General features: G+C 39.3%; 1 protein-coding gene across 2 annotated transcripts in view; it reads right to left on the bottom strand.

Moving 5' to 3' along the window:
• Tlcd4 (TLC domain containing 4) overlaps nt 1–25,261 on the bottom strand; it is a 48,250-nt gene that overhangs the window by 5,257 nt on the left and 17,732 nt on the right. For both annotated transcript variants that reach the window (XM_048352008.1, XM_048352009.1), the window contains exons 2-6: nt 20,144–20,309; nt 15,315–15,404; nt 12,397–12,455; nt 9,481–9,575; nt 2,688–2,761 (exon numbers count right to left, since the gene is read on the bottom strand). In XM_048352008.1, the coding sequence (XP_048207965.1) occupies nt 2,688–2,761; nt 9,481–9,575; nt 12,397–12,455; nt 15,315–15,404; nt 20,144–20,298 (473 nt within the window). In that variant the 5' untranslated portion in view covers nt 20,299–20,309. The remainder of the gene's footprint in view (nt 1–2,687; nt 2,762–9,480; nt 9,576–12,396; nt 12,456–15,314; nt 15,405–20,143; nt 20,310–25,261) is intronic.

The following is a 25,261-nucleotide window of genomic DNA, read 5'->3' as shown; positions in this document are numbered from 1 at the left end:
CCAGACTAGATAGAGTCCATGAGACTCTTAAACACCAGAAAACCAGAAGTGGCACTGGGGCTCAAAGCAGTAGAGCACTAGCCTTGAGCATGAAAAAACTCAGGGACAAAGCCTAGGCTCAGAATTTGAGCCCCACAACCGCCCAGGCCCTGAGGTCAGACTCCACAAGGGACCAAAAAAAAGACAAGGTAAGAATGATAAAGGTGAGAAAATAGATAATTCTGTCTTTCAAGATCTAGAGAGTGGACTAGGCTTCAAGGCTTCTTTCTAAGGAACAGAAAATGGAAAAGAAAAACTCTCAAACACACACAGATTACAGGATGTACCAGGCGCTGGCCACTACTCCTAGACCAGGAGTCGAGGTCAAGAAACACAAGGACACTGGAGTCCAGGAAGACATGGCCTGAGGCTGGGGAGATGAAGCAGAAGGACTCCTGGATTACATCCTGTAACAGAAGCCACTAAAGAGAAAACCAAGCCAGAAGTTTGCTTGGTCACAATGTATCACCTCTGTTTTCTTAGTTTTAGGAATGTACTATGGCAGATAACAATAGAGAAATCTAGGTGAAGGGTAAACTGGAGTTCTGAACAATCTTTGCAACTTTTTTGTAAATCTAGAATGAAAACAAGGGTCAAAAATGACTTGTATACTATTAAAAAATCTGAAATCAAAGGATAAATAGGTGGATGAACAAGGAGAAGTGCTCATAAATAAGTAGATGTGCTCAAGGGTTAAAACAAGTAGGATTATTAAAATCTTCACACTTCTCAAAGAAATCTACATGTTGAATGTCATTCTTATTAAATTCTGAATGGTACACTCACTGGTCACTAGAGGCTTATGAATGTAAACTTAGCTACCTGGAAAACTCAGATCAGGAGGATTGCAGTCAAATGTTAGCCTAGGCAGCAAAGATTTTGAGAACTCCCTTCCCCCTTCTCAACCTTTAAGCACAGTGGGACCTTCCTGTCACCACAAGCTATATAGGAGGCTGAAATAGAACCGATCACACAAAATTCTAGGCCAGGAAAGGCAGAAAAGCCCAGGAAAGGGCTGGGGATATGGCCTAGTGGCAAGAGTGCCTGCCTCATATACATGAGGCCCTGGGTTCGATTCCCCAGCACCACATATACAGAAAATGGCCAGAAGTGGCGCTGTGGCTCAAGTGGCAGAGTGCTAGCCTTGAGCAAAAAGAAGCCAGGGACAGTGCTCAGGCCCTGAGTCCAAGCCCCAGGACTGGCAAAAAAAAAAAAGAAAAGAAAAGAAAGAAAAGCCCAGGAAAACTACATCCCTACAGAGAGAAGGTAAATGTGGCAGCATGCACTTAGGATTCTGGGGGTTGACAGCCCAAAGTAATCCTAACTACTCAGGAGGCTGAGATCTGAGGATCCAATTCCAGGCAGGAAAGTCTTATCTACAATTAACTACCAAAAGAGCAGGAAGAAGAGCTGTGGCTCAAGTGGTCAAGCGCTGGCCTTGAACAAAAAAGCTCAGAGACAGTGCCCTGGGCTGGAGTTTAAGCCCTAGAACTTGCAACAATAACAAGAAGAAAGTAAAAGAAAATATACAAATAATCCATGAGTATATGAAAAGATGCTCACCACCATGAATCACAGAAATGCAAACATTAAAACTACAATGAGATATTACCTCACATCCATTAATGTTGTCAATGATTTTTAAAAAGGGAGGGGGTAGAAAATAAGACATGTTGATGAAGCTATGGAGAAACTAGAATCCTTGTACATTGTTGGAAGGAATGTAAACAGTTATTCTGAAAAATAGGCATGGAGGCTCCTCAAAATGTTCAATGAAAACCTATGAAATGCTCTAGTTGATGGATCTTCAGGATGTTATGCTGAGCTCAGTAGATCAGTCACAAAAGAACAAAAATTGTCTGACTCTATTCATAATTTCTAAAGTATATTTTGAGGAGGGGAAATAAGAATTTAGTGGTTACAGTCTCCATTCAGCAAGAGAAAGTTGTAGCTTCCTTTTTGTTGTACAACAATGTGGATAGTCATTGTAGTCTTCAAAATGGTTGAAATGGATTAAAAGATTCTGGTAATAGATATCTGAGATGACAAAAAAAGTAGTCTTTGAGAGGTTGGGAATATGGCCTAGTGGTAGAGTGCTTGCCTTGCATACATGAAGTGCTATGGCTCAAGTAGTAGAGTGCTAGCCTTGAGCAAAAAGAAGCCAGGGACAGTGCTCAGGCCCTGAATCCAAGCCCCAGGACTGGCAAAAAAAAAAAAAAGAAAAGAAAAAGAAAAAGTAGTCTTTGAAATAGAAAAGATTCTCAAATGGACTAAGATAATGTTGGTATCAAAATTTGGAGACAGAAGGAAATGATTAGTGTCAGGAAGAAGGACTGGACCTGAGAGGAGAAGGATTTTTTCTCCATGAATCACTGCAGTGAACTCTGTGTATACCTTCATTGTGGAGGGTGACCTGCCACGCCCACTGACCAGCCTGGAGAGCTTAAATATGCTCCTTGAGCCTTTCTAAGGATTGCTTTCCTCAGCCACACTGCCATGACAATATTTTACTCATACCTCAGGGTCTCATGTTTGATACTGTGGCTCTAGCATCTGGCAGGGTGGGGGAGGGGAGAGGAATGTTCCCAACTAAAAAAGTAAACAGTAAATTTTGAAAATAAATTGATCAATTGTTTGGAATAACTTACCGCTGATTCACAAAAGGGCTAGAAAGTTCTGCAAGTAGGCGAAAATTGGCAACGAACGCCAGAATTCCTTGAGTCTGTATGGTAAATATAAAACACAATATCAGGACCAATATTCCTACTAAAATATCCACATACTTTAGAAATAATTCATATCTCCCAGACATATTGTGATAAATAAATATGAACACTAGCCTTAAGCACAACGAGGCGCAAGGACAGTGCCATGGCCCTGAGTTCAAGCCCTCCTCCCCCAAAAAAAGACACATTCATGTTCATTTGCATATGTAATGTGAACATGACAAAACAGGTTTCAAGTCTTTGACTCAGGCTTGATTAATGAACTCTATAATTAACCACTAGTGACAGCATTCTCAAATTACTATAGAAAGAATGATCAAGTGCTAGGGTGAATCTCAAAAGTCAAATAATTTTACAGTAGTTAAAACATCCAATTTGTCCAAATCCATTTGTCCAACATATTATTCATTCTTCATCCTTTTCCTTCCAATACAGTAGTAAGAAAATAAAGACCAGTTGATGGATGGAGGATCACACCTGGCTAGGGTTTTTGTTTGTTTGTTTTCCTACTGGCATGGAAACTAAACAAATCTGGAGACCTGAGGTGTCATAAACCCTTCCTTAGGGCTACAGCTTTGGGTGGCCTGTGCCAGTGGCCCAGCACTCAGTAGCTCAGGGTGCTGTGACAGCTCTGGGCTGCTCCTCAGAGCGGGAACTCCGAACTCTTGGTGACTTTCTGGAATTCCTCCTGCAGCAGTGGCTTGCAGTCTCAGCTCTCCACCATCTTTCACTTAATCCCCTCTTCCTCTATCACTCATAGTCTCTGCTTTCCAAGTCTCATCTCTGCTCCTCTAGGCTCTGAAAGTACCCTGTTCTTCATCCAGCTAGGTGGATTCATTCTCCTGAGGAAAAAAGATCATTTGGGTAAGGCTTGATTGGGGCCCATGCCTCAGCACAGTACACAAGTCTCCCTGAAGTGAGAGGAGCCAGTTGCTTACCTAGCCGGCCAAGTCACACAACATGTGCACTACCTGCCATGGGTGGGGGAAGGCTTCCTTTACCCGAGGTCCTAAGCCAAACTGAGAAAGATATTGCGGGAGCATTGCTCTGTATGGAATTGTGGATTGGGGAAGGGTATTGGATCAGATATTCCATATTAAACGGGAAATGCTGAAATACATTCTAAAATCACACACATATGCATACACCACTTAACATTATTGCTATGGCCAATGCTTCAATTCATAATGACTTGTAAATTACATATTCATGTTTCTAAGTAGATTTCTTTTTCAAAGAGCTCCAAGAATACCAATAAACTTAGTTCCTAAGAATTACTTCTGCGATTCTGTTGCTTATTACTATGTAAGAAGTTAAAGTAAAATCTTTTTTTTCTTGTGGAAGAAAAAAAATGAAAAATCTTTTTTTCCATAAGAAAAAAAAGATTATTAGACATATTATTTGAGGTTTTAAGGTATTTTATTGGGGGCTGGGGATATGGCCTAGTGGCAAGAGTGCCTGCCTCATATACATGAGGCCCTGGGTTCGATTCCCCAGCACCACATATACAGAAAATGGCCAGAAGTGGTGCTGTGGCTCAAGTGGCAGAGTGCTAGCCTTGAGCAAAAAGAAGCCAGGGACAGTGCTCAGGCCCTGAGTCCAAGCCCCAGGACTGGCAAAAAAAAAAAAAAAAATGATATTTTATTGGGTATTATTAAGCATATTACTTAATGTTTTTAGATATTTTTATTGGATAAATAATAATGAGTTACTTAATCTTAGTGGGAAATAGAAATCTCATAGACTTTTTTTTTTTGCCAATCCTTGGGCTTGAACACAGGTATGGGTGCTGTCCCTGAGCTTCTTTTGCTCAAATCTAGCACTCTACCATTTGAGCCACAGCACCACTTCTGGCTTTTTCTAAGTAGTTTATTGGACATAAGAGTTTAGTGGACTTTCCTGCCCAAGCTGGCTTTGAATTGTGATTCTCAGATCTCAACCTCCTGAATAGCTAAGATTAAGGTGTGAGCCACCAGTGCCCAGCTCAGTTTTTCTCTGGTAAGCTGTATTAATTAAGTGGTTAAAAAATTTTACCACTTAGGAGCTGGGGATATGGCCTAGTGGCAAGAGTGCCTGCCTCGGATACACGAGGCCCTGGGTTCGATTCCCCAGCACCACATATACAGAAAACGGCCAGAAGCAGTGCTGTGGCTCAAGTGGCAGAGTGCTAGCCTTGAGCGGGAAGAAGCCAGGGACAGTGCTCAGGCCCTGAGTCCAAAGCCCAGGACTGGCCAAAAAAAAAAAAAAAAAATTTTTTTACCACTTAGACTTGCTTGCCAAATGTACTATAGCTCACTCTCTATAGGCATGGCTTGACTAGGGAGAGGAGGTGATTGCTGAGAAAGAGAAAAAAACGGAGCATATTAACAAAGCCAAAAGAAACATAGAAATGTACAAAAGGATAATGGTTTGTCCTAAACAATAAGAAAGTAAGGGCCAGGCATGCCACCCAGGTCTTAACCTCACCTTTTGGGGAGGCCCTTGGATTCAGGAAGGCCTGGCAAGATATCACTGAAATCCTGCCTCAAAAACAAGTCATGCTGGGCACCTGTAGCCCATGCCTGCAATATTAATCAGGAGGCTGGGATCTGAGAATCACAATTGAAAGTTACCCAGGGAAGGAAAGTCTATAAGACTTACCTCTAATTAACCACCACAAAAGCTGGAAGTGAAACTGTGGTTCAAGTGGTAGAGCACTACCCTTGAGCAGAAAAGCTAAGAGACAGTGCCCAAGCCCGAATTCAAGCCCCAGGACAGGCACTAAGTAAATAAATAAACAAACAATGAATGAATGAATGAATGGATACATGAATGAATGAGTGAAAGTCAGATGTGGTACCCATGTCTATAATCCCCACTGTTCTGGCCCTAGGCAAAAATATTAAAGTATTAAAGCACAAACAGGTCCCTTTCCCTTACCCCCTCCTCTGCCAAAAAAAAATAGCCTTCCAGTGTTTCCCTGGTTATTATAGTGGCCTTCTACAGGGTTGAACACTGAATGTCAGGCAGAAAAGTTACAGGATTTTTTTAAATCTATCTATATAGATAAGAAATTTCAAGAAGATCTAAATTACTGTCAAAAAATGTTTAAACTTCAACAAATTTAGTAGAGGTACAGAAATAGTGATCAAGATATTATATAATCGAGAAATAACCTATAATAACTTAGATGCAAAGAATCTTGCTGTTCAACTTTTCCTTCAGTGTGACATGTATTCATCACTGTAAGTTTTATTTAGTGCTAATATCAACATCATTTAAGGAAAGAAGTTTAAATAGTTGCAGATTTCTCAAATCAAAGCACTTTCCAAAAACAAATCCTTATACCACAGTAAAAATTTCAGAATTGGCCAGGCACTAGTGGCTCATGCTTATAATCCTAGTTACTCAGGAGGCTGAGGTCTGAGGACCATGGTTCAAAGCCAGACCAGGCAGGAAAATCCATGATTCTGATCTCTAGTTAACTACCAAAACATCCAGAAGTGGGTCAAGTGGTAGAGTGCTAGCCTTGAGAAAAAAAAAAGAAAGCTCAGGGACAGCCCCCAGGCTTGAACCGTGAGTTCAAGCCCTAGGAACAGCACGCACACGTACACATACATACACACACACACACACACACACACACACACACACACAAATTTTCAGAACCATTTACACCAGAAAGTAATAATGATAATGTTTTTAGTGAACAACAAAAATGCACAAAGTTGGGATTCGCTGCAATGTTGAGAAAATTTCATATATTGAATGAGGAAATATAAGATCTATAAATACCATAGAATTTCTCTAACTATAAACATTTTTCATCTATTTTTATTCTATCTTTTCTGCTATGAATAGAATCATTTTAGATACATTTATTTCGGACTAAAATAACAGAACAGAGGAAGATAATATCAAACAGTTACTAATTTCTTTTTTCAAAGCTCCAGCCTGCAGTGGATTTTTTTTAAAGACATAAAAATCCAAAGAGAAAGTAGTATTCATCTCACATAATTGAACATTCAACTTGCCAATTCAGGCACCATTTGCCAAGTCTGTGATTTTAGCAGCAAAACAGAACAGCGGTTCATAATACCCACACTTAAAAATGCATGTAAAGGGCTCTGTTATCTTTCATCACAAGTTTGTATAATTCTTTCATATCCCACTGGGTATTTGTGACTCATGTTTGGGGAATACATTTCTAAATTATAGCAAGATATTGAACTCAGGTTGTTCATCAGTTTGAATGTCGTTTGAGCAAAAATACCCAGGAAACAAAATATCTGTATACAAAATATCTAAGACCTGTAAGCGGTAGGCATCTCTAAAACCATGTTCAATTGATTAAAACTTATTTTTTAATCAATCATGGAGCAGTTCTCAGATCTCAGCCTCCTGAGTAGCTAGGATTTCAGGTGTGAGACACCATCATCTGGCTTGATTAAAACTTTTTAAAAAAGTTTTTAAACATATGTGTGTGAATTATTTATATTTGTGGCTAAGTGGGCAATATAGAGGAATGTTTTGATACATCAAATTCTTGCAGAAATGATGGCCAGATCTACTTTTGATTCACTAACAACCCCCATATGTGTCAATAAAAACAAAAAAAGAAGAAGCTTAACATTCACTTGGGGTTTTAAAAATCCTCCAGATACGCATAAATAGTAATGTAAGGATTTGAAAATACTAAATGAGGGGAGGGGAAAGCAAGAGTTGAATACAAGTTTTAAAACAAAAAAATATGGACTTGGATACATCTATTACTTAAAATTCTACTTTGCTTTCATCACTTATAAAATATCTATTTTGAGCTTGCTGGAATATCTAGGTTAAAAATGATTGTAGAGAAATCTAACAAACATGCAAGGACTACCAACTGCCAGTGTATGAACTCTACATGTACTTTTAGACACAGAATTTAATATGCATTAGTGCCTTAGAGCTATTTTAAGAATTCTCTCTTGGGGCTGGAGATATGGCCTAGTGGCAAGAGTGCTTGCCTCGTATACATGAGGCCCTGGGTTCAATTCCCCAGCACCACATATACAGAAAATGGCCAGAAGTGGCGCTGTGGCTCAAGTGGCAGAGTGCTAGCCTTGAGCAAAACAGAAGCCAGGGACAGTGCTCAGGCCCTGAGTCCAAGGCCCAGGACTGGCAAAAAAAAAAAAGAATTTTCTCTTACCCACTCTTTAAATGGGTGTAGTTGGACACACCTATAGTCCCAACTGAGAGGCTTAATCAGAAAAATCACTTGAGCCTAGTAGTTTGGGGGCCAGCCTGGGAAGCATAGCAAAATCTCACCTCTTGGGGAAAAATAACCAAACAAATAAAACTCTATTGATAAAGTCTCTGAGCAAGATTCTCCCAATGATTCAACCTACTTAATTTTGTTTATGAATGAATTTACATAGAATTAAACAGAAATCATGTGGATTTTAGACCTCAAATATAAAGATAAAGTAAATATATATAGTATATATATATATACACGTATGTGTATATATGTATGTGTGTGCACATGCGCAAGCGTGTGTGTGTGTGTGTGTGTGTGTGTGTATTCACATACAAGATCAAACTGACCAAAGTTTGGTACATAAAGGAGGGAGAGTCTATGGCGAAAACCCTCTGAACAATTCATAGTTTAACAAAATAAGTATCAGGAAATTGAAACATGTCTTGGCCAGGGTGGGATAAGGTAATGGGAGTGAGGGCTGAGGAATGGAAAGAGGAATGGAGGCTGAATAAAGTTACCAGACTCAATGTATGTATGTGAAAATGGAAGGAGGAAACAAGATTGGAGGAGGAAGGAAATGTGGGAGGAAGTGAGAATGATGGAAGTGGTGACTCTCATCGATACATTGTATCTTTATACTCAAACTGATATGTTGAATTGAAATCCCCTTTTACAACCACTTAAAGATAATAAAAAATGGTAAATATATGTACTGGACATGTTAAATTAATCCCCCCCCGCCTTGTACAACCAGTTGAAGATAATAATAGAAGGAAATCCTTCAGCTTATCTACTAAATAGGAATTTGTACGTATCTCTGGCTATTAAATGACACATGTATCTAAAAAGACAAATATCTACAGCTGTATACCCAGTGTTTTGTTAACAGAAACTTGGGGTTGAAGGAGGGGCTCAGGTGCTAGAGCACCAGCCAATGAGCAAAAGCTTCAAATACCAAGTTCAAGTCTTGGTTTCTCAAATAAATAAATAAACACACAAGCAAACAAATACATACATACATACATAAATTAGAAACTCAAAATAATTAGGGACATCAGTCTCAGTTTACAAATACATACAAACACTCTAATAGAAACACACACATGAAGTTCTTTTTTGTTTGTTTGTTTTTGTTGCCAGTCCTGGGACTTGGACTCAGGGCCTGAGTGCTGTCCCTGGCTTCTTTTTGCTCAAGGCTAGCACTCTACCACTTGAGCCACAGCGCCACTTCCGGCTTTCTCTGTTTATGTGGTGCTAAGGAATTGAACCCAGGGCTTTGTGCATGCTAGGCAAGCACTCTACCTCTAAGCCACATTCGCAGCCCTGTGAAGTTCTTTAGTTAGTAAACAAGATAACACATCTCAAGCATGATCCCTGAATGCATCTGAAGACGGTCTGTGTACACTGAGGCTTGTATATGTAGTTACATTCACCCTTGAGTTTCTGTTCCCAGTCTGGCTTGCTAGTTAGGCCGCAGTAAATCCTCGCACTCACCATTACTATATAGTATGCATACAGTGCTGTACAATGGTGAATTACGAAAAATTTGTCACCAATCACTTTCCAATTTAAAAGGATAATCAACAAATCTGTAAGGAGGAAAAAGAAGAGGTTACACAGGAAGAAAGTACCATTGGGTCACATGTGTATTAAATTCACACTCCTGACAGCTCACCACCTCTCAGTGAGGTCACAGAACTTCCTTCTCCCTGCACCCACTCCAGTACCCCATGTTCTCAGAAGGTATCTGCTTCTGTGACCTTAGAACAGGTCTCCCCTCTCTGTTCTACAGCTGACTAGGACGAGGGCCAAGCCATGGGCATCTTTATACCCTCAGAATTCTAGCACAGGCCTGGGAACACAGTTTGTAATCAATCTAATATTTGTTGAAGGCATAAATAAATTAATTTGTCCCCAAGGGTAAATAAAATATTACCAAATATAAATAAAAAATGAGCCAAAATTACCAACATTTGTCACTACAGTAATACAAAAAGAATTGTGATAGGCAAAGTACAAAATCATCGACTTATTTATGACAAGAATTAATTAACAAAGGATGCAATGAAATATTGTTTCAAAATAGTAAAGCCATCAAAGACCACAGAGGTTGAGGTAAGAATTAAGTTTTATTAGGTAAGAGCTTACAGACTATAGGATTTTTATAGAATTAACCTTAAAAAAAAAAAAACACTAATTCAAGCATGAATGTTCGGGAAGAGAAATCAAAGCTACAACTTTTAAAGAGAAATCAAATACTATAATTATGAAGAACAGTGATAAAACATTATCAGTAACTAAATACCTGGTACCTTTCCCTAAATACACTAATTTTTCCTACATATTTGGCTATACATATATTTGGGAACAAATTCATGTAATGACTTTTATAATAATGGTCTATAAGAAGAATAAAATGAGCTCACTTCTCACCCAAACTGGTTCAGAAAAGTTTGTTTTCAGTTCACTACTGTTTGTGAGTTGTTTTGTGGGGTTTCTTTGTTGCCTTTTTGAGGATAATCTTAATCAGGTTTCTTTCACAAAGGATTTCCCTGTGTGATATCCAAGGGGTTATTATTCTCTCAACTGGCAGCAGACATTAACCAGTGCATGTGGTATATTGGCATATTATAAATTCTTTGTAATCCTTATTAATAGCACTATTGTGTCAAGTTTCCAAGGTATTCACTTGATTTGGGGGGGGGGGGGGCGGTGCATGCACGCAAGTCCCTATGTACCAGTTCTAGGGCTTGAACTTAGGGCCTGGGTGCTGTCCCTGAGCTTCTTTGCTCAAGGCTAGTGCTCTTCTACTTAAGCCACCACACTATTTGTGGCTTTTTGGTGGTTAATTGGAGATAAGAGTCTCATGGATTTTCCGGCATGGGTTGGCTTATAACAGCTATCTTCAGATCTCAGTCTCCTGAGTAGATAGAATTATAGACATAAGCGACTAGAACCCAGTCAGTACTGAGATTTGAACTCAGGGCTGGCTCAAATGGCACTCTACCACTTGAGCCATACCTCTAAGTCTGGCATTTTGCTTATTAATTAGAGATAGAATCTTGGGGATTTATCTGTCTCAAATGGCTTCAAACTTTAATCCTCTAGGTCTCAGCTAGGATTACAAGTGTGAACTGGAGGTACCCAGCTCTGATTGATCTTTTAAATTAGGCTATCTGATAATCCAACAAGCTATCCCTTATTTCAAGATTTATCTCTTAATGAATTACTTGTTTTGACAGAATCTAACTTTCTTTGTTACAATTCACTTGTTCACCAACTTCACTAAGTTGTCTATATCATTCATCACTTTCCTATCATTTTACATTTTTTATCTGGACTTTCTTTAATAAGTTAAAAAATTACAAGATAGGGTTTCTATAAACATCCAAATCATAGATTTCTTATTTTTCTCTGGTTTTTATTAAGATGATCCAAAATATCACTTCAAATTGCAGTGAATGGTACATGCTCAACCTCTGCTGGCCTCATTGTAAAAAGTGCCACTCCATCCCCAAAAGAAAACAAACTAGATGGTAATGTGGAGTAGAAAGATTCCAGAACATACACTGATAGGGGCAAAAGTGACTTCCATGTGCAATTTTTTACCAAAAGAACACAAAATTATGACTACTGGAAGACATTTCACTGATCTCAACAAGTACCAGAGACCAAGGCTTAAACTTCACAGTAACTACACAGGAAAAAGCGAGACCATTGTTTAAAAGGAAAAGTCTCATATCATCAGTGAGAATCAGAAAGCAAAAAAAAGAAAAAGGTTCACATTCTACCATCATTGCAGGTATTATTGTACGAGGTGCTTAAGAAGCTGCTTTTGGGCTGGGGATATGGCCTAGTGGCAAGAGAGCTTGCCTCGTATACATGAGGCCCTGGGTTCAATTCCCCAGCACCACATATATAGAAAATGGCCAGAAGTGGCGCTGTGGCTCAAGTGGCAGAGCTCTAGCCTTGAGCAAAAAGAAGCCAGGGACAGTGCTCAGGCCCTGAGTCCAAGCCCCAGGACTGTCAAAAAAAAAAAAAAAAAAGAAGCTGCTTCTAAAGGCAGGAGAAATGCTTGGCACTGCTGCCTCCATTTTGTATGTGTCTTTGCTCTAAGCCACCTTGGGCGCAAGTACTGTCTTTCCATAGAATATCCACGCCAGGTAATAAATCTCCTTTTTCTATCCTCACCATGTCTTCTTGGTATTTAGCAGTGAATGGCTGAACATATCAAGTCTGGGGTTTGAGACAGGGTCTAAAACTCTGATTTCATTATTCATCTTGGGACAGGTCCTAAAAGCTACTTCTCAAATAAGCCAAACTAAAAACAAACAAAACAGAGTGCAGACATTATACATAATCCCACAATCTGTTTAACAAGAAATAGACAATGAATAACTTATCACATACCAGAAATGAGGTAGCCTGAGGCAGTAGCAATATTCACAATCACATGTTTTGGATCACCCCTGAAAATATTTAAAATAACACAAAAAGGGTTTGTTGGTCATTGTTGATTTTTTTTTATTTTTTATTTTTATTTATTTTTTTTTTTTTGCCAGTCCTGGACTTTGGACTCAGGGCCTGAGCACTGTCCCTGGCTTCTTTTTGCTCAAGGCTAGCACTCTGCCACTTGAGCCACAGCGCCACTTCTGGCCGTTTTCGGTATACGTGGTGCTGGGGAATTGAACCCAGGGCTTCATGTATACGAGGCAAGCACTCTTGCCACTAGGCCATATCCCCAGCCCCGTCATTGTTGATTTTTAAAGCATATGGGTTATTACAGATGACCAGTGCCCTTTTTCTACTGATATTTAAGTACAATAAGAACACTTTCTATTGATTCTCAAATGGTAAGCCACCATTTTCAAACGTAAATCAAAAAACACCAGCAGTGGTTTAATTGATACTGCAGTGACACTAACAGACAGATGCTGTTCCTAGAATAATGTGAATCCATGCCCCTGCCCCCCAAAACCTAGTAGCTTCTCATCTAAGATATTAGAGATCTGCTGGCCCATACTTGACATGAAGTTTCTTCTCTAGCCCAAGCAACTTTCCAAAATCTCACAGCACATTTGATGAACCAAAGTTAGAACTGCCCCATCTAAGGGCAGAGGAGAGGATTTGCTTTGTGTGAAATTGAGAAGGAAGCGGCTTACCACCTGAGGTGTTTCCATGGATCCAGAAGATGACTAAGGGCTCCATGCATGTGCATCTGACCTAACAGGGAGCACCCCACTTCTCAGCCCTATCCTGTCGAAGTATTGTGTTAGCTGGGAGACTACTTCTAACTGCATGAACAAATAATTTCTTATCCACACACAATTTGCTAAAAATGTTATTTAAAAACCATAAATGTGCTGGCACTAGTGCTCATGTCTGTAATCCTAACTAGTCAGGAGGCTGAGATTTTAGGATTACGGTTCAAAGCCAGTCTGGGCAGAAAGTCCATGAGACGCTTAGCTCCAATTAACTGCCAGAAAACTGCAAGGGAAGCTGTGGCTCAAAGTGGTACAGCTCTATCCTTGAGCAAAAAGAGCTCAGGGACAGTACCTTGGCCCTGAGTTCAAGTCCCACAACCAACCAAAAAAAAAAAACCCCCAGCTATAAATATATTCTATAATTTGTAAAAGGACTCCAATAGAATTTTAAGTAGTGATTTTTTTTTATTATGAACCAAATTCAAATGAGAAACCATGTATCCTATCTTGGATTTTTTTTTTTTTGCGGGGGGGCCAGTCCTGGGCCTTGGACTCAGGGCCTGAGCACTGTCCCTGGCTTCCTTTTGCTCAAGGCTAGCACTCTGCCACTTGAGCCACAGCGCCACTTCTGGCCGTTTTCTGTATATGTGGTGCTGGGAAATCGAACCCAGGGCCTCATGTATACGAGGCAAACTCTCTTGCCACTAGGCCATATCCCCAGCCCCTATCTTGGATTTTTAAGGCAATATAAATCCTCATCTTTGCTCAAGGATTTGCCATTATCACACAATTAGGGAAATGATCAGAACAGGAGAGGTGAGCCCTGCTCTTTTGACCCCTATATATATCACAATTTTACACTGCTCAACAACATCCTGTGCCTGATTTAATAATGCTAACTAATTGTGGAATTAACCCAAAATAAAACATAGTGGAAGCAATGGAAATAAGCAATGTTTTTAATACAAAATTTGATTTATAAATGTAACCCAAGAAATATAGACTTGAAATAAATCATGGTATGAAATACACACACACACACATACACACACATACACACACACACCTAATACATTAAATCTTAATAAAATAATATTGATTAATGAGTCCAATCTTGGTGTAACATTTACTTCCTCAGAAAACTGGTTCTGCTAACAGAAGTAAAGAAAATGTTAAGCTAGGTATTATTTAGGAAGATGACATAAAAGTCTGGTCAAGGAACAAAATGTACTAAATTGAATCCCTTTTGAAAAATATCCTCCCAGTGAAATGTATCAGTTGGCATGAGCCTAATGGTAATAACTTCACACTTACAACAAAAACCTAGCAGTCCAATGTGAGTGGTTATATTGTCTTCTAACCTACAGAGCCCATAACTACCATTCCATCCCTCCTAACATTGTGCCTCCTCCTACAAACTAAGCTGACCTAAGCCTTAAAATCTCTGCCTTTGAAATGACATTTAATTTTGTGTGTGTGTGTGCTGGCCTTGAAGTTTGAACTCAGGGTTTGGCTTAATTAACTGGAGATAAGAATCTCATGGACTTTCCTGCCTGGGCTGACTTCAAACTGTGATCCTCAGATCTCAAACTCTTGAGTAGCTAGGATTTTAAGTGTGAGCCACTGGTACCTAGCTAGAGTGGCATTTTAAGTCTGTCAAAAAGACTCATCTGATACTTTATCTTACTACTGCTAAACTATGAATCATTATTACTGCTCCTCATCTGGCATTAATCTCACATGGCCACTTATAATTCCCATTTCATTTCTTTGATACTGAACATCAGATCTAACATAAATTTAAAGACAAGGACTCCAGTAGGTTTGATTCCAGCTGACAACCCCATGTCAAAAATAAGTCAGTTTGGCAAATACAACGTTTATCTTTTCATCATATTTTCCTTTTTTGAAAACAATTGTTAACACTAAAGCAAAACTACTTGCCCCCGTTATTGGCATTCAAAGCTAAAACCATTTTAATGTACTTTGCTGGAATATATCAGAACACCATCAATTTAATAAAACATACACCATAAATACATTTCCTGTTTTAAAATAAGTGACATTCATTAATAATTAAGAGCAAATGATAAATCTAAATGACTATGTTAGAAAAGAGCTTACCAAAGTGGATCCGCTATAGTAGCTTCATCAAATAGGAAAAGGTAGAGGCCAAAAGTCCCTACCACCAAAGAATGGCATGTAGATACAACCCTGAAACACAATAAAATGCAGGTAAAGACTTCATGTCCCTTGCAATACACTAGTTAACATAGTGAACAAGTTGCACCTCAGAACATTCAAACTTAAGAGTGCATGGAAAACTGTGACATGGAGTTGCCATTTAGAAATGGGGGCAGGGAGCCCAACTTCACTTGGAGGAGTACTCCACCAGGAATTCCAAAGTCTACCATTCCATGACTCATCAGTGCTTGGCTAAAATTCTTTTTATTGTCAAAGTGATGTACAGAGAGGTTACAGTTATATATGTAAGGTAGTGAGTACATTTTTTGTCAAACTTGTTACCTTCTCCCTCATTTTTCTCCCACCTTCCCTGGGCTTAAATTCTAAAGCAGAAGCAGAATACAGGATTGTGCGGTTATGAGCATCTCCTGGAAATAAAGAGGTGGCTCAAGGGGAAGGGTACCAGCCTTGAGCAGAAAATGCTAGGCAGGAACTTGAGGATCTGAGTCCAAGCTGTGGCTCAAATGGTAGAGCACTAGCCTTGAAGGGGAAAAAAAAAAAAGCTCTGGGATAGTGCTTAGGCCAGTAGGTCAAGCAGCAAGACAGAGGGACTGGGAGGGGATAGGGTCTAAACAAACTGATGGCAATGGAAAGGCTACTGTCCAGCCCCTCCTAGTTATATACCCAATGATCTCTCTGCAGAATGAGTTCCCTGCTCCAATCAGGTGGAAAAGACTTTTTTTTTTGGCCAGTCCTGGGCCTTGGACTCAGGGCCTGAGCACTGTCCCTGGCTTCTTTTTGCTCAAGGCTAGCACTCTGCCACTTGAGCCACAGCGCTACTTCTGGCCCTTTTCTATATATGTGGTGCTGGGGAATCAAACCCAGGCCTGCATGTATAGGAGGCAAGCACTCTAGCCACTAGGCCATATTCCCAGCTCTGGAAAAGACTTTTACTTCCAAATCTTCCACATCAATCATCTCTCTCTACAGATAGATAGGATTAGGATGGATGGATGGATGGATGGATGGATAGCTAGACAGAGAGACAGACAGGTAGACGGACAGACATTTGGGGGGGGCAGACAATACAGTACTGCAGTTCAAACTCAGGGCCTTGCTTTTTTTGTTAGACCTGCACTCTACCATTGGAACCATGCCTCCAGCAAGTTTTTAATTTAATTTTATTGTTAAGATGAAGTACAGAGGGGTTACAGTTACATATATAAGGTTTGAGTACATTTCTTGTCAAACTTATTACCTCTTCCTTCATTTTTCTCCCACCTTCCTGCCTCCAGCCATTTTTGTTTTAAATTGTTTTTCAAACAGGCTCTTGCATTTTTGCCTAGGCCAGCTTCAGATTGCAATACTTCTACCAATGATTCCCAGGTAGTACTTATTACAGGAATGTTCCACCATTCTCATACCTGGTTTGTTTACTGAAATGGCATCTCACTAACCTTTTGCTTAGGTTAAGTTTCAACTATGATCCTCCCAGTCTTGGCCTCCAAGTAGATGGGATGACAAGTGTGTACCATCATGCTTAGTGTTTAACCAACACTATATAAAATAATTTGAAGATACCATAGTGTGAAGACTCATTATCTTCGAAGATATGTTTTAAATGTACATCCCTGTGCATTACTGCACTGCAGTCTTTCTTCCTTTTTTTTCTTTCTTCTTTTCTTTCCTTTTGTTGTGCTGTCCTGGGGCTTGAACTCAGGGTCTGGGCTGTCCCTGAGCTCCTTTTGCTAAACTCTAGTGTTCTACCACTTGAGCTACAGCATCATTTCTGGCTTTTCCTGAGTAGTTTTATTGGAGATAAGCTCTGACAGACTTTTCTGCCTCTATAGAACTTTCAAACCACAATCCTCAGATCTCAGCCTTGAGAAGCTAGGATTCTACATTGCCCAGAGTAGTCTTGAACTCAGGCCTAATGCATGTTCATTTTTGAAGGAGATATACTCCAGGGAAAGCATAATACCCACAAGACCTGAGTTTTTTTTTTATAGAAGAAGAAATAAGATTTAGTTGATGAACATTTCTCTATGCATTTACTTAGCTAGTGGCTTAATGCTTCAACCAAAACCTGAGATATATGAAACACAAAATAGAGAAGTATACAAACTATTGAATAATAACTATACAATAAGGGGTTTTTTTTCAACCAATTCCATATTTCTCACATCTTGGGGTTTTGTTTTGTTGTTATTGTTTGTTTCTGTGCCATTCCTGGGGCTTAAACACAGGACCTGGGCACTGTCCCTGAGCTTTCATGCTCACTATTAGCACTGTACCACTTGAGCCACAGCTCCACTTCAGGCTTTGTTGGTGTTTAATTGGGAGATTGGAGTCTCAACGACTTACCTGCCTGGGCTGGCTTTGTGCCTCGATCCTCAGATCCAAGCCTCCTGAGTAGCTAGGATTACAGATGTGAGCCACTGGCGGTCAGCTTATTTCTCACATCTTTACTTAGAAGTCTGCAAGTTCGGGCTCAGAATATAGCATAATGGAAGAGTGCTTGCCTAGCATGCATGAAGTCCTGGGTTCCATTCCTTGGTACCATATAAACAGAAAAGCCAGAAGTGGCACTGTGGCTCAAGCAGTAGAGTTGCTAGCCTTGAGCAAAAGAAGCTTAGGGACAGCACTCAGGCCCTGAGTTCAAGCCACAGGACTGGCAAAAAAGGAAAGTAATATTTCTAGTATGCTACATTTGAACAGTAATTGTGGCAGCTCTTCAGATGAAAGAAACACATGCCATTTTTAAAAAAAAGAATATTGCTTTTTGTATGAAAAGAACTATAGGGCATATGAACCACACATATCAGTGAAAAGAGTAAATGAGAACAAATCCATAGATAGATATATGCAAAATATTTTTTCTCAATTAAAAAACGAATTTCAGATTGAATATGACTATTCCAAAATAAATCTGTAGAATGCTACTAGAAGGTCTTGTCATTTAAAAGGAAATTTCAGCAAAGCATAGGTATACCAATTTTAGAGACTAGCTGAATATATATATATATATATATATATATATTATTTTTTTTTTGGCCAGTCCTGGGCCTTGAACTCAGGGCCTGAACACTGTCCCTGGCTTCTTTTTTGCTCAAGGCTAGCACTCTGCCACTTTAGCCACAGCGCCACCTCTGGCCGTTTTCTATATATGTGGTGCTAAGGAATCTAACCCAGGGCTTCATGTGTAGGAGGCAAGCACTCTTGCCACTAGGCCATATTCCCAACCCTAGCTGAATATATTTTATAGTTATCATTAACTTCAACTAAATGGCAATTAAAAGTAAATCTTCTCTCAGCCACTGTGAGGTTTGGGCACGTGAAATGCTCTAAAGCAAGAGAGGTGGCCTTCAGAATCTATTGAGGTTTGAGACCCTGTGAGAATCATGTGTTGAACATACACACAAAAAAACTTGTAACCAACTTATGAAAACTTTGTATTTCTTCATCTGAAGACTCTTTTTTTGTATTTCTGCATCTGAAGACTCTTTTTTCCATTTACTGTTTGTTAAAGAAATCTAAAAGATAGGATTTACTTTAGAACTATATACTAAAAGAATAAATTCTGGGGCTGGAGATATGGTTACTTGTATAACATCTAAATAACAAGCATGAAACCTGAACTTAAACACCGGTACAAAGGAAGGAAGGAAGGAAGGAAGGAAGGAAGGAAGGAAGGAAGGAAGGAAGGAAGGAAGGAAGGAAGGAAGGAAGGAAGGAAGGAAGGAAGGAAGGATTCTGGAGGTCTCTAAACTATAATGGAAAACTCACTGTATAGTGTGCAGCGTCCAACTACACAAAATCTGGCCATGTCAATCAACTGTATACATACACATCAACAACCTGAAACTCTAATAAATGTTTTCTTTTTAACCACTATTGCCAAAGAATGTTTGTTATTATAAACATGCCATAGCAGGATGTAAATTGTACACTTCCATGGTTGGCTGAAGTCTACTTAATCTCCCCATATTTCCCAATTAAGCCCTTGTGCTTGACAGGTAGGCAGTCTACAACTTGAACCATTCTCCATGTCCTTTCTTGTTTAATTATATTTTGGATAGGTGAAACTGTGAGCCTCTCACTTCCACCTCCTATGTAACTGGGATTATAGACATGCCCAACCAATCTTCCACATCTTGGATTTCCTAAATTATTTTGTTATTGTTGTTTCTTCTAGTCCTGGAGCTTGAACTCAGGGCCTGGGCACTGTCCCTGAGCTTTTGTGCTCAAGGCTAACACTTTACCACTTGAACCACAGCTTCACTTCTGGCTTTTGGGGGCTGGCTTAGAACCAGAATCCTCATCTCAGCCTCCTAAGAAGCTAGGATTACAACTGTAAGTCACTGGTGCCCAGCTCCTAAGGTCTTTTGATATAAGAATTTTTGTCTTTCTTTTTATTCCTAAAGTCAAATAAAATAATTTACCTCAATTTTTTTCTGAATCCTAAAGATTTTTTAAAATACATTTTAAGGGCTGAGAATGTAGCTTAGTGGTAGAGTGCTTGTCTAGCATGCATGAAGCCTTGGGTTCCATTCCTCAGTACCACATAAACAGAAAAAGCCAGAAATGGCATTATGGCTCAAGTGGTAGAGTGTGAACCTTGAGCAAAACAAGCTCAGGGCCCAGGCCCTGAGTTCAAGCCCCAGGACCGGCACATATATTTAAGTAATTATATATAATGCAATATACATTAATGTAATTTTAGTTCACAAACGTAGTTTTTAAAGACAGTTACATGAATATGTTTTTACCTTGAGTTCCATTCAATCTTCTTTTCGTTGCTTAGATTATTATAACCTGAAGAAACCTTTGCTGAAAACCAATGACTTACAAAATGGAAAAGCAGCTGAAAGGTGAAAAAACTGGTACACACAATGCTGATAACCATGTGGGTGTTGATGTCCATATTTCTTCAACCTGTTAAGAAAAATGATGTTGTAAGTTGCTAGCTCATGGTAAGCCTAGATTAATTCTTAAGGAACACATAGTCCTAATTTTTTGTAATTTTTAAAATTAGCAAATTAGCCAGTCGCCAGTGGCTCACACCTGTAATCCTAGCTACTCAGAAGGCTGAGATCTGAGAATCATGGTTCAAAGCCAGCCTGGGCAGGAAAGACCATGAGACTCTTATCACCAATTAACCACCCAAAACCTGGAAATGGCACTGTGGCTCAAGTGGTAAAGCTCTAGCCTTGAGCCTAGGAGCTCAGGGATAGCACTTAGGCCCAGAGTTCAAGCCCCACAACTGACCAAAAAAGAAAAATTAGGAGAATAAAGAAACACTAAGAATTTGAAATCTTTCATGCTTCTTCAACCTTAGCATTTATTTGTCACATAACTTACCCTTGCATTTAAAATAAAAGAGAACAAAAGTTTGTTTTTTTAAAGATCTGTGAATTATAGTATGATATTCAAATTTATCTAAATCAGAATTCAACATTAAGAAGCAGCTAGTACAAAAATGAAGGCATTATTTTAACAATTATTACATTTATTAATATTTAGGACAAATCTCATGATTTCCACTATTTCCTCAAAGGAGTTAAAGAATAATAAGGGCTGCGAATGTGGCATAATGGTAGAGTGCTTGTCTAGCATGCATGAAGCCCTGGGTTCAATTCCTCAGCACTACATAAACAGAAACAGCCAGAAGTGGTGCTGTGGCTCAAGTGGTAGAGTGCTAGCCTTGAATAAAAGCTCAGGGACAGTGCCCAGGCCCCTGAGTTCAAACCCCAAGACTGGCAAAAAAAAAAAAAAGACAGAGAGAGAGAGAGAATATTAATATGCTTATACGTACATTCAAAGTTTGTTTTCTATCTTATTGAACTGAAAACTTTATTTGGCTCCTAAAAATCATAAGAACATTCAAGTTTTAAAAAGCTACCAAAGCATTTGCTCATATCCAGCAAATATAGCATTTCTCTGGCTCCATTTCTATACTACAGCTGATCCTCAAATGATCAGAGGAAACAAATCAATACACATTTCCAGCTGCCTAATGTGAAGAAATAAAGTCACTTACTGAAACTAATTCACTGGAGAAAACCCAAGTCGTTGGCTGCCAGTAGTAATGCAATTCCTTACTTCATCCTTTCTAGCCAGGATATCATAAGAAGCATCAGCCTCCCACAGGGCCCCCGTGACAGAGCTCATGTGTCTGTAATGAATTCTTCCTTTCCTTCCCCCTTCCTTTTGGGGGAAATATGTGTGCTTGGTAAAATTACTGATATTGCAATTCTTCTCTGTGAAACTCTATTAACTTTATTTCTCATTTACCCCTAAGCCACATGCCCAGTCTATTTCTCATTTACTTCTCTTGGTTCAACCTGTGTTTATGGGGTATTAAAGAAATATTTAATTGGTGGTCTTTTAGTCGAAGCTTCATATTAACCAAATGATTCATAAAAGTAAGCTTTGTATATAAATTAAACATCATTATAATCTGCTAAGTGATATAAAAAAGGAAAATGGTTTCCAAGATGAAAGCAAATAGGGATGTGGAATCCAGGTGGACAGATAATTGAAGAAAATGGAATCAGTAATCAGAAGAGAGCTAGGGTGGTTTGCCCTGAAGGCTACACATGCTTTCTGCTGATGTTGGAGCACTGGACCAGGCAAGGGCTATTCAGGCACTTGTGTTCAAACTCAATGTATACACACATGAGCTTTTTGTTTTCAGAAGCTCTCATGAAACATTGATATCATTTACACCATTATCCAGTTAAGGAATGGTTAGTTTAGTACATTAAAAAGCACTCTAACAATTCTCCATTAAAAAAAAAAAAAAAATATATATATATATATATCCCACCCCCCCAATAGGTTGCAAAAAATGTTTGATTTGAAACTAAATAAAGAGACTCAAATATTCACCCCGTTGTTTTTATTAAAGGCTGGACAGATTTAAATTTAAATTGCTCTTCCCTCCCCCTTGCTTCTTAATAAGTACCTGCTTACTTAACCAGCCACACCAAAGCAAGAACCAAAGGGCTTTTTTTTATTTGCTTTTTTTTTTAACAAATTCCCCCAGAAAGGACAGCTTCTAGTAGTAAGTAGTGGCTCTTTTTCCATCCACTTTAGCAGGCTGGGCCAGGCAAAACAAATGGTAAAAACTGTGGCACAGGGAGTCAGAGTGAAAGTGGAGACTTATTAGGCTAGCAGCTGGCAGAAGGCTGAGATACTAGCTGTCCTAGGAAAGAGCTACTGAAATGGGCATGGAATACCTACAGAGTGTCTACAATATCATTAGCCCATCCCTGGGTCACAGAAATCACAGACACCAAAGAAACTTCCAGAGGCCTGCCGAATACAATGTCTGTCCTCTTTTTAAGACAGCAGAAACACCTACCCAAAGCCGGTCTCTTCAAAGAAAAAAAGCATGAAGATATTTGCAGTACACATCTCTATCAGGAAAGCCCTCCTCTTCCAAAACAGCACAGCCAACACTGAGTTATCACTTCAGCCAACAGTCCATCCAACAGCTGTCCCTTGTCTACTACCTACCAAGTACTGCTGGTATTGGAAGACAAATTTATAGGCAAAAAAAAAAAAATCAAAGGAACCTATACAATGTGGTAAGTCTAGGGTGCTAAAGAGAATAAATGGAGTGCTTGGGAGAGAATAAAAGCCCAGCAAAGATGACACATAAACAATGAGAAGATATCCAGAATTCAAGGTGAACCAAATCTATTTTATTGCAATCCTAAAATGCTAGGCTGAGGGGTTTTGTTGTTGTTGTTGTTGTTGTTGTTGTTGTTGTTGTTTTGTTGTCAGTCCTGGGGCTTGAACTCAGGGCCTGGGCACTGTCCCTGGCTTCTTTTTGCTCAAGGCTAGCACTCTACTACTTGAGCCACAGCTCCATGTCAGGCTTTTTCTGTTTATGTGGAACTAAGGAACCAAACCCAGGGCTTCATGCATGCTAGGCAAGCACTCTGCCACTAAGCCACATTCCCAGGCCCTGTGTGTTTGTTTTTAAGGCCAGCAGGGAAGAGGGAAGCTGAGAAGAAACCCTCACTCATACTCATCATTTCCTTTTTCCATCCCTAATGTTTCCTTTCCTATTTCCCAATTGATTCTAAATACGTATTCACTAATACCAAATCCCTATTTCTCCCTTTCTTTTTAAAAAAAAAATTTATTTATTGTCAATGTGATGCACAGAGGGGTTACAGTTTCATACGTAAGGGTAAGGCAGTGGGTACATTTCTTGTATAACTTTTACCTCCTCCCTCATTTCCCCTCCCCTTCCCCCTCCCCCTTCTCCTCTCCCCTCCCCACCTCCGCCCAATGAGTTGTTCAGTTGGTTTACACCAAATAGTTTTCTAAGTATTGCTTTTGGAGTTGTTTGTCTTTTTATCCTTTGTCTCTCGATTTTGATATTCCCTTTCCCTTCCCTAGTTCTAAAACAAGTATATACAGTATCCAGGGTACTCAGATGAGATACAGTGATAGCATGGGCACAACCATAGGAAGGGGATACAAGAGACCCAAAGAAGCATGGACTCTATGGTTTCCCTCATAGGGAATAATTAGTGCAGGTTTAGGTTAGTCACAGCAGATGATCACAAGAGCCCAATAGCTATGCCCTTATGAACACCTAAGATGATGCTAAGTGAAATGAACTCCATGTTATGGAAACGAGTGTTCTATCATTGTTATAATCATTTTCAACATTCCATGTGAAACCTAGCTTTTTTGTTGTTGTTGCTCTTCTATCTCCCCTTCTTGTAACAGATGAAATTTCTTCCCATTTCACCAAGAAAATGAATGCTACAAAACATCAACTCCCTTAACAGGGCAATGTTAAGACCAATCACCACAACATAGAGCCTCTTCTTTGTGCTCTAGGGGTTCTGCCTAGCTGTGCAGCCAGCTCTCTCAACAATGCTTATGTTACGTGTGATCAACATAAACCTGCCCCTCCCCCATACACAAACAGTGTACCAGGACTGAATGGACAGCTGGCCTCTGAACTGTTCCATATGGGTAGCCTGGAAGCCCTGCTGGCTCTATCTGGCCCAAGATGAACGAAATGCATAACCATGCTTTTATCCATGGCTCCCAATCTCAGTGATAGACACTACCATTCACAGCATCTCCCAACCTAAAATAGCTCAGCCCTGTCCCTTCTTCCCACACAGCACTGACTGGGAAATTCTGTCAGATTGGAGAATACCAAACAATAAAAGGTAATTTAATTCTACTCTTGCCTCTCATTATAGGATAATGCAAAGAAATATGACTGGGTAAGAAAATTAAGCAAATACAGGGTAGATCAATGATCTGAAGTAGACCAGAGACATTATCTCCTAACATTGATAAATTCTTCTCTTTTTGATCCTGTTTTGATAAGAATATTTTTACAAATACTGTATGTTGACCCTCTATTCTATATGTAATACAGAGCTGGGAAGAGATAATATACTGGACTAAGAGTTAAGTTTGAGAATTGTCTTCATTGGTAATTCATTAGAATAATGAATATAGTCACAAAGACAAAATATAATGGAAATAAACTTTTAAGCTACAACATACTCAGTACAGAACTTGCATAATAGCACACAAGTGCACGGGCACACGCAGGCACACACACACACACACACACACACACACACACCTTAACACCAATCAATCAACACAAATCAATGAGAGAACAATATATAATATGCCAAGGACAAAAAACATAAAACACAGGGGAAAAAAAAACTTTCAGGTTTATCTATAATCAGACAAGGCAAGTATGCCTTTTGATCAAGATAAGAACCAGCCTCATTTTATTCATAATGAACACACCCTTAAGGTAGTATACATAAAAAACATTTTTTTTCAGAAAGCATACCATACTATGAAGAAGAGACTTAAAGAACTAA

Source organism: Perognathus longimembris, chromosome 7 (assembly GCF_023159225.1).
Source record: "Perognathus longimembris pacificus isolate PPM17 chromosome 7, ASM2315922v1, whole genome shotgun sequence".
Classification (NCBI taxonomy): Eukaryota; Metazoa; Chordata; class Mammalia; order Rodentia; family Heteromyidae; genus Perognathus; species Perognathus longimembris.
The sequence above is the reverse complement of the archived record's forward strand: the minus strand, read 5'-3'. Positions and strand labels throughout refer to the sequence as shown.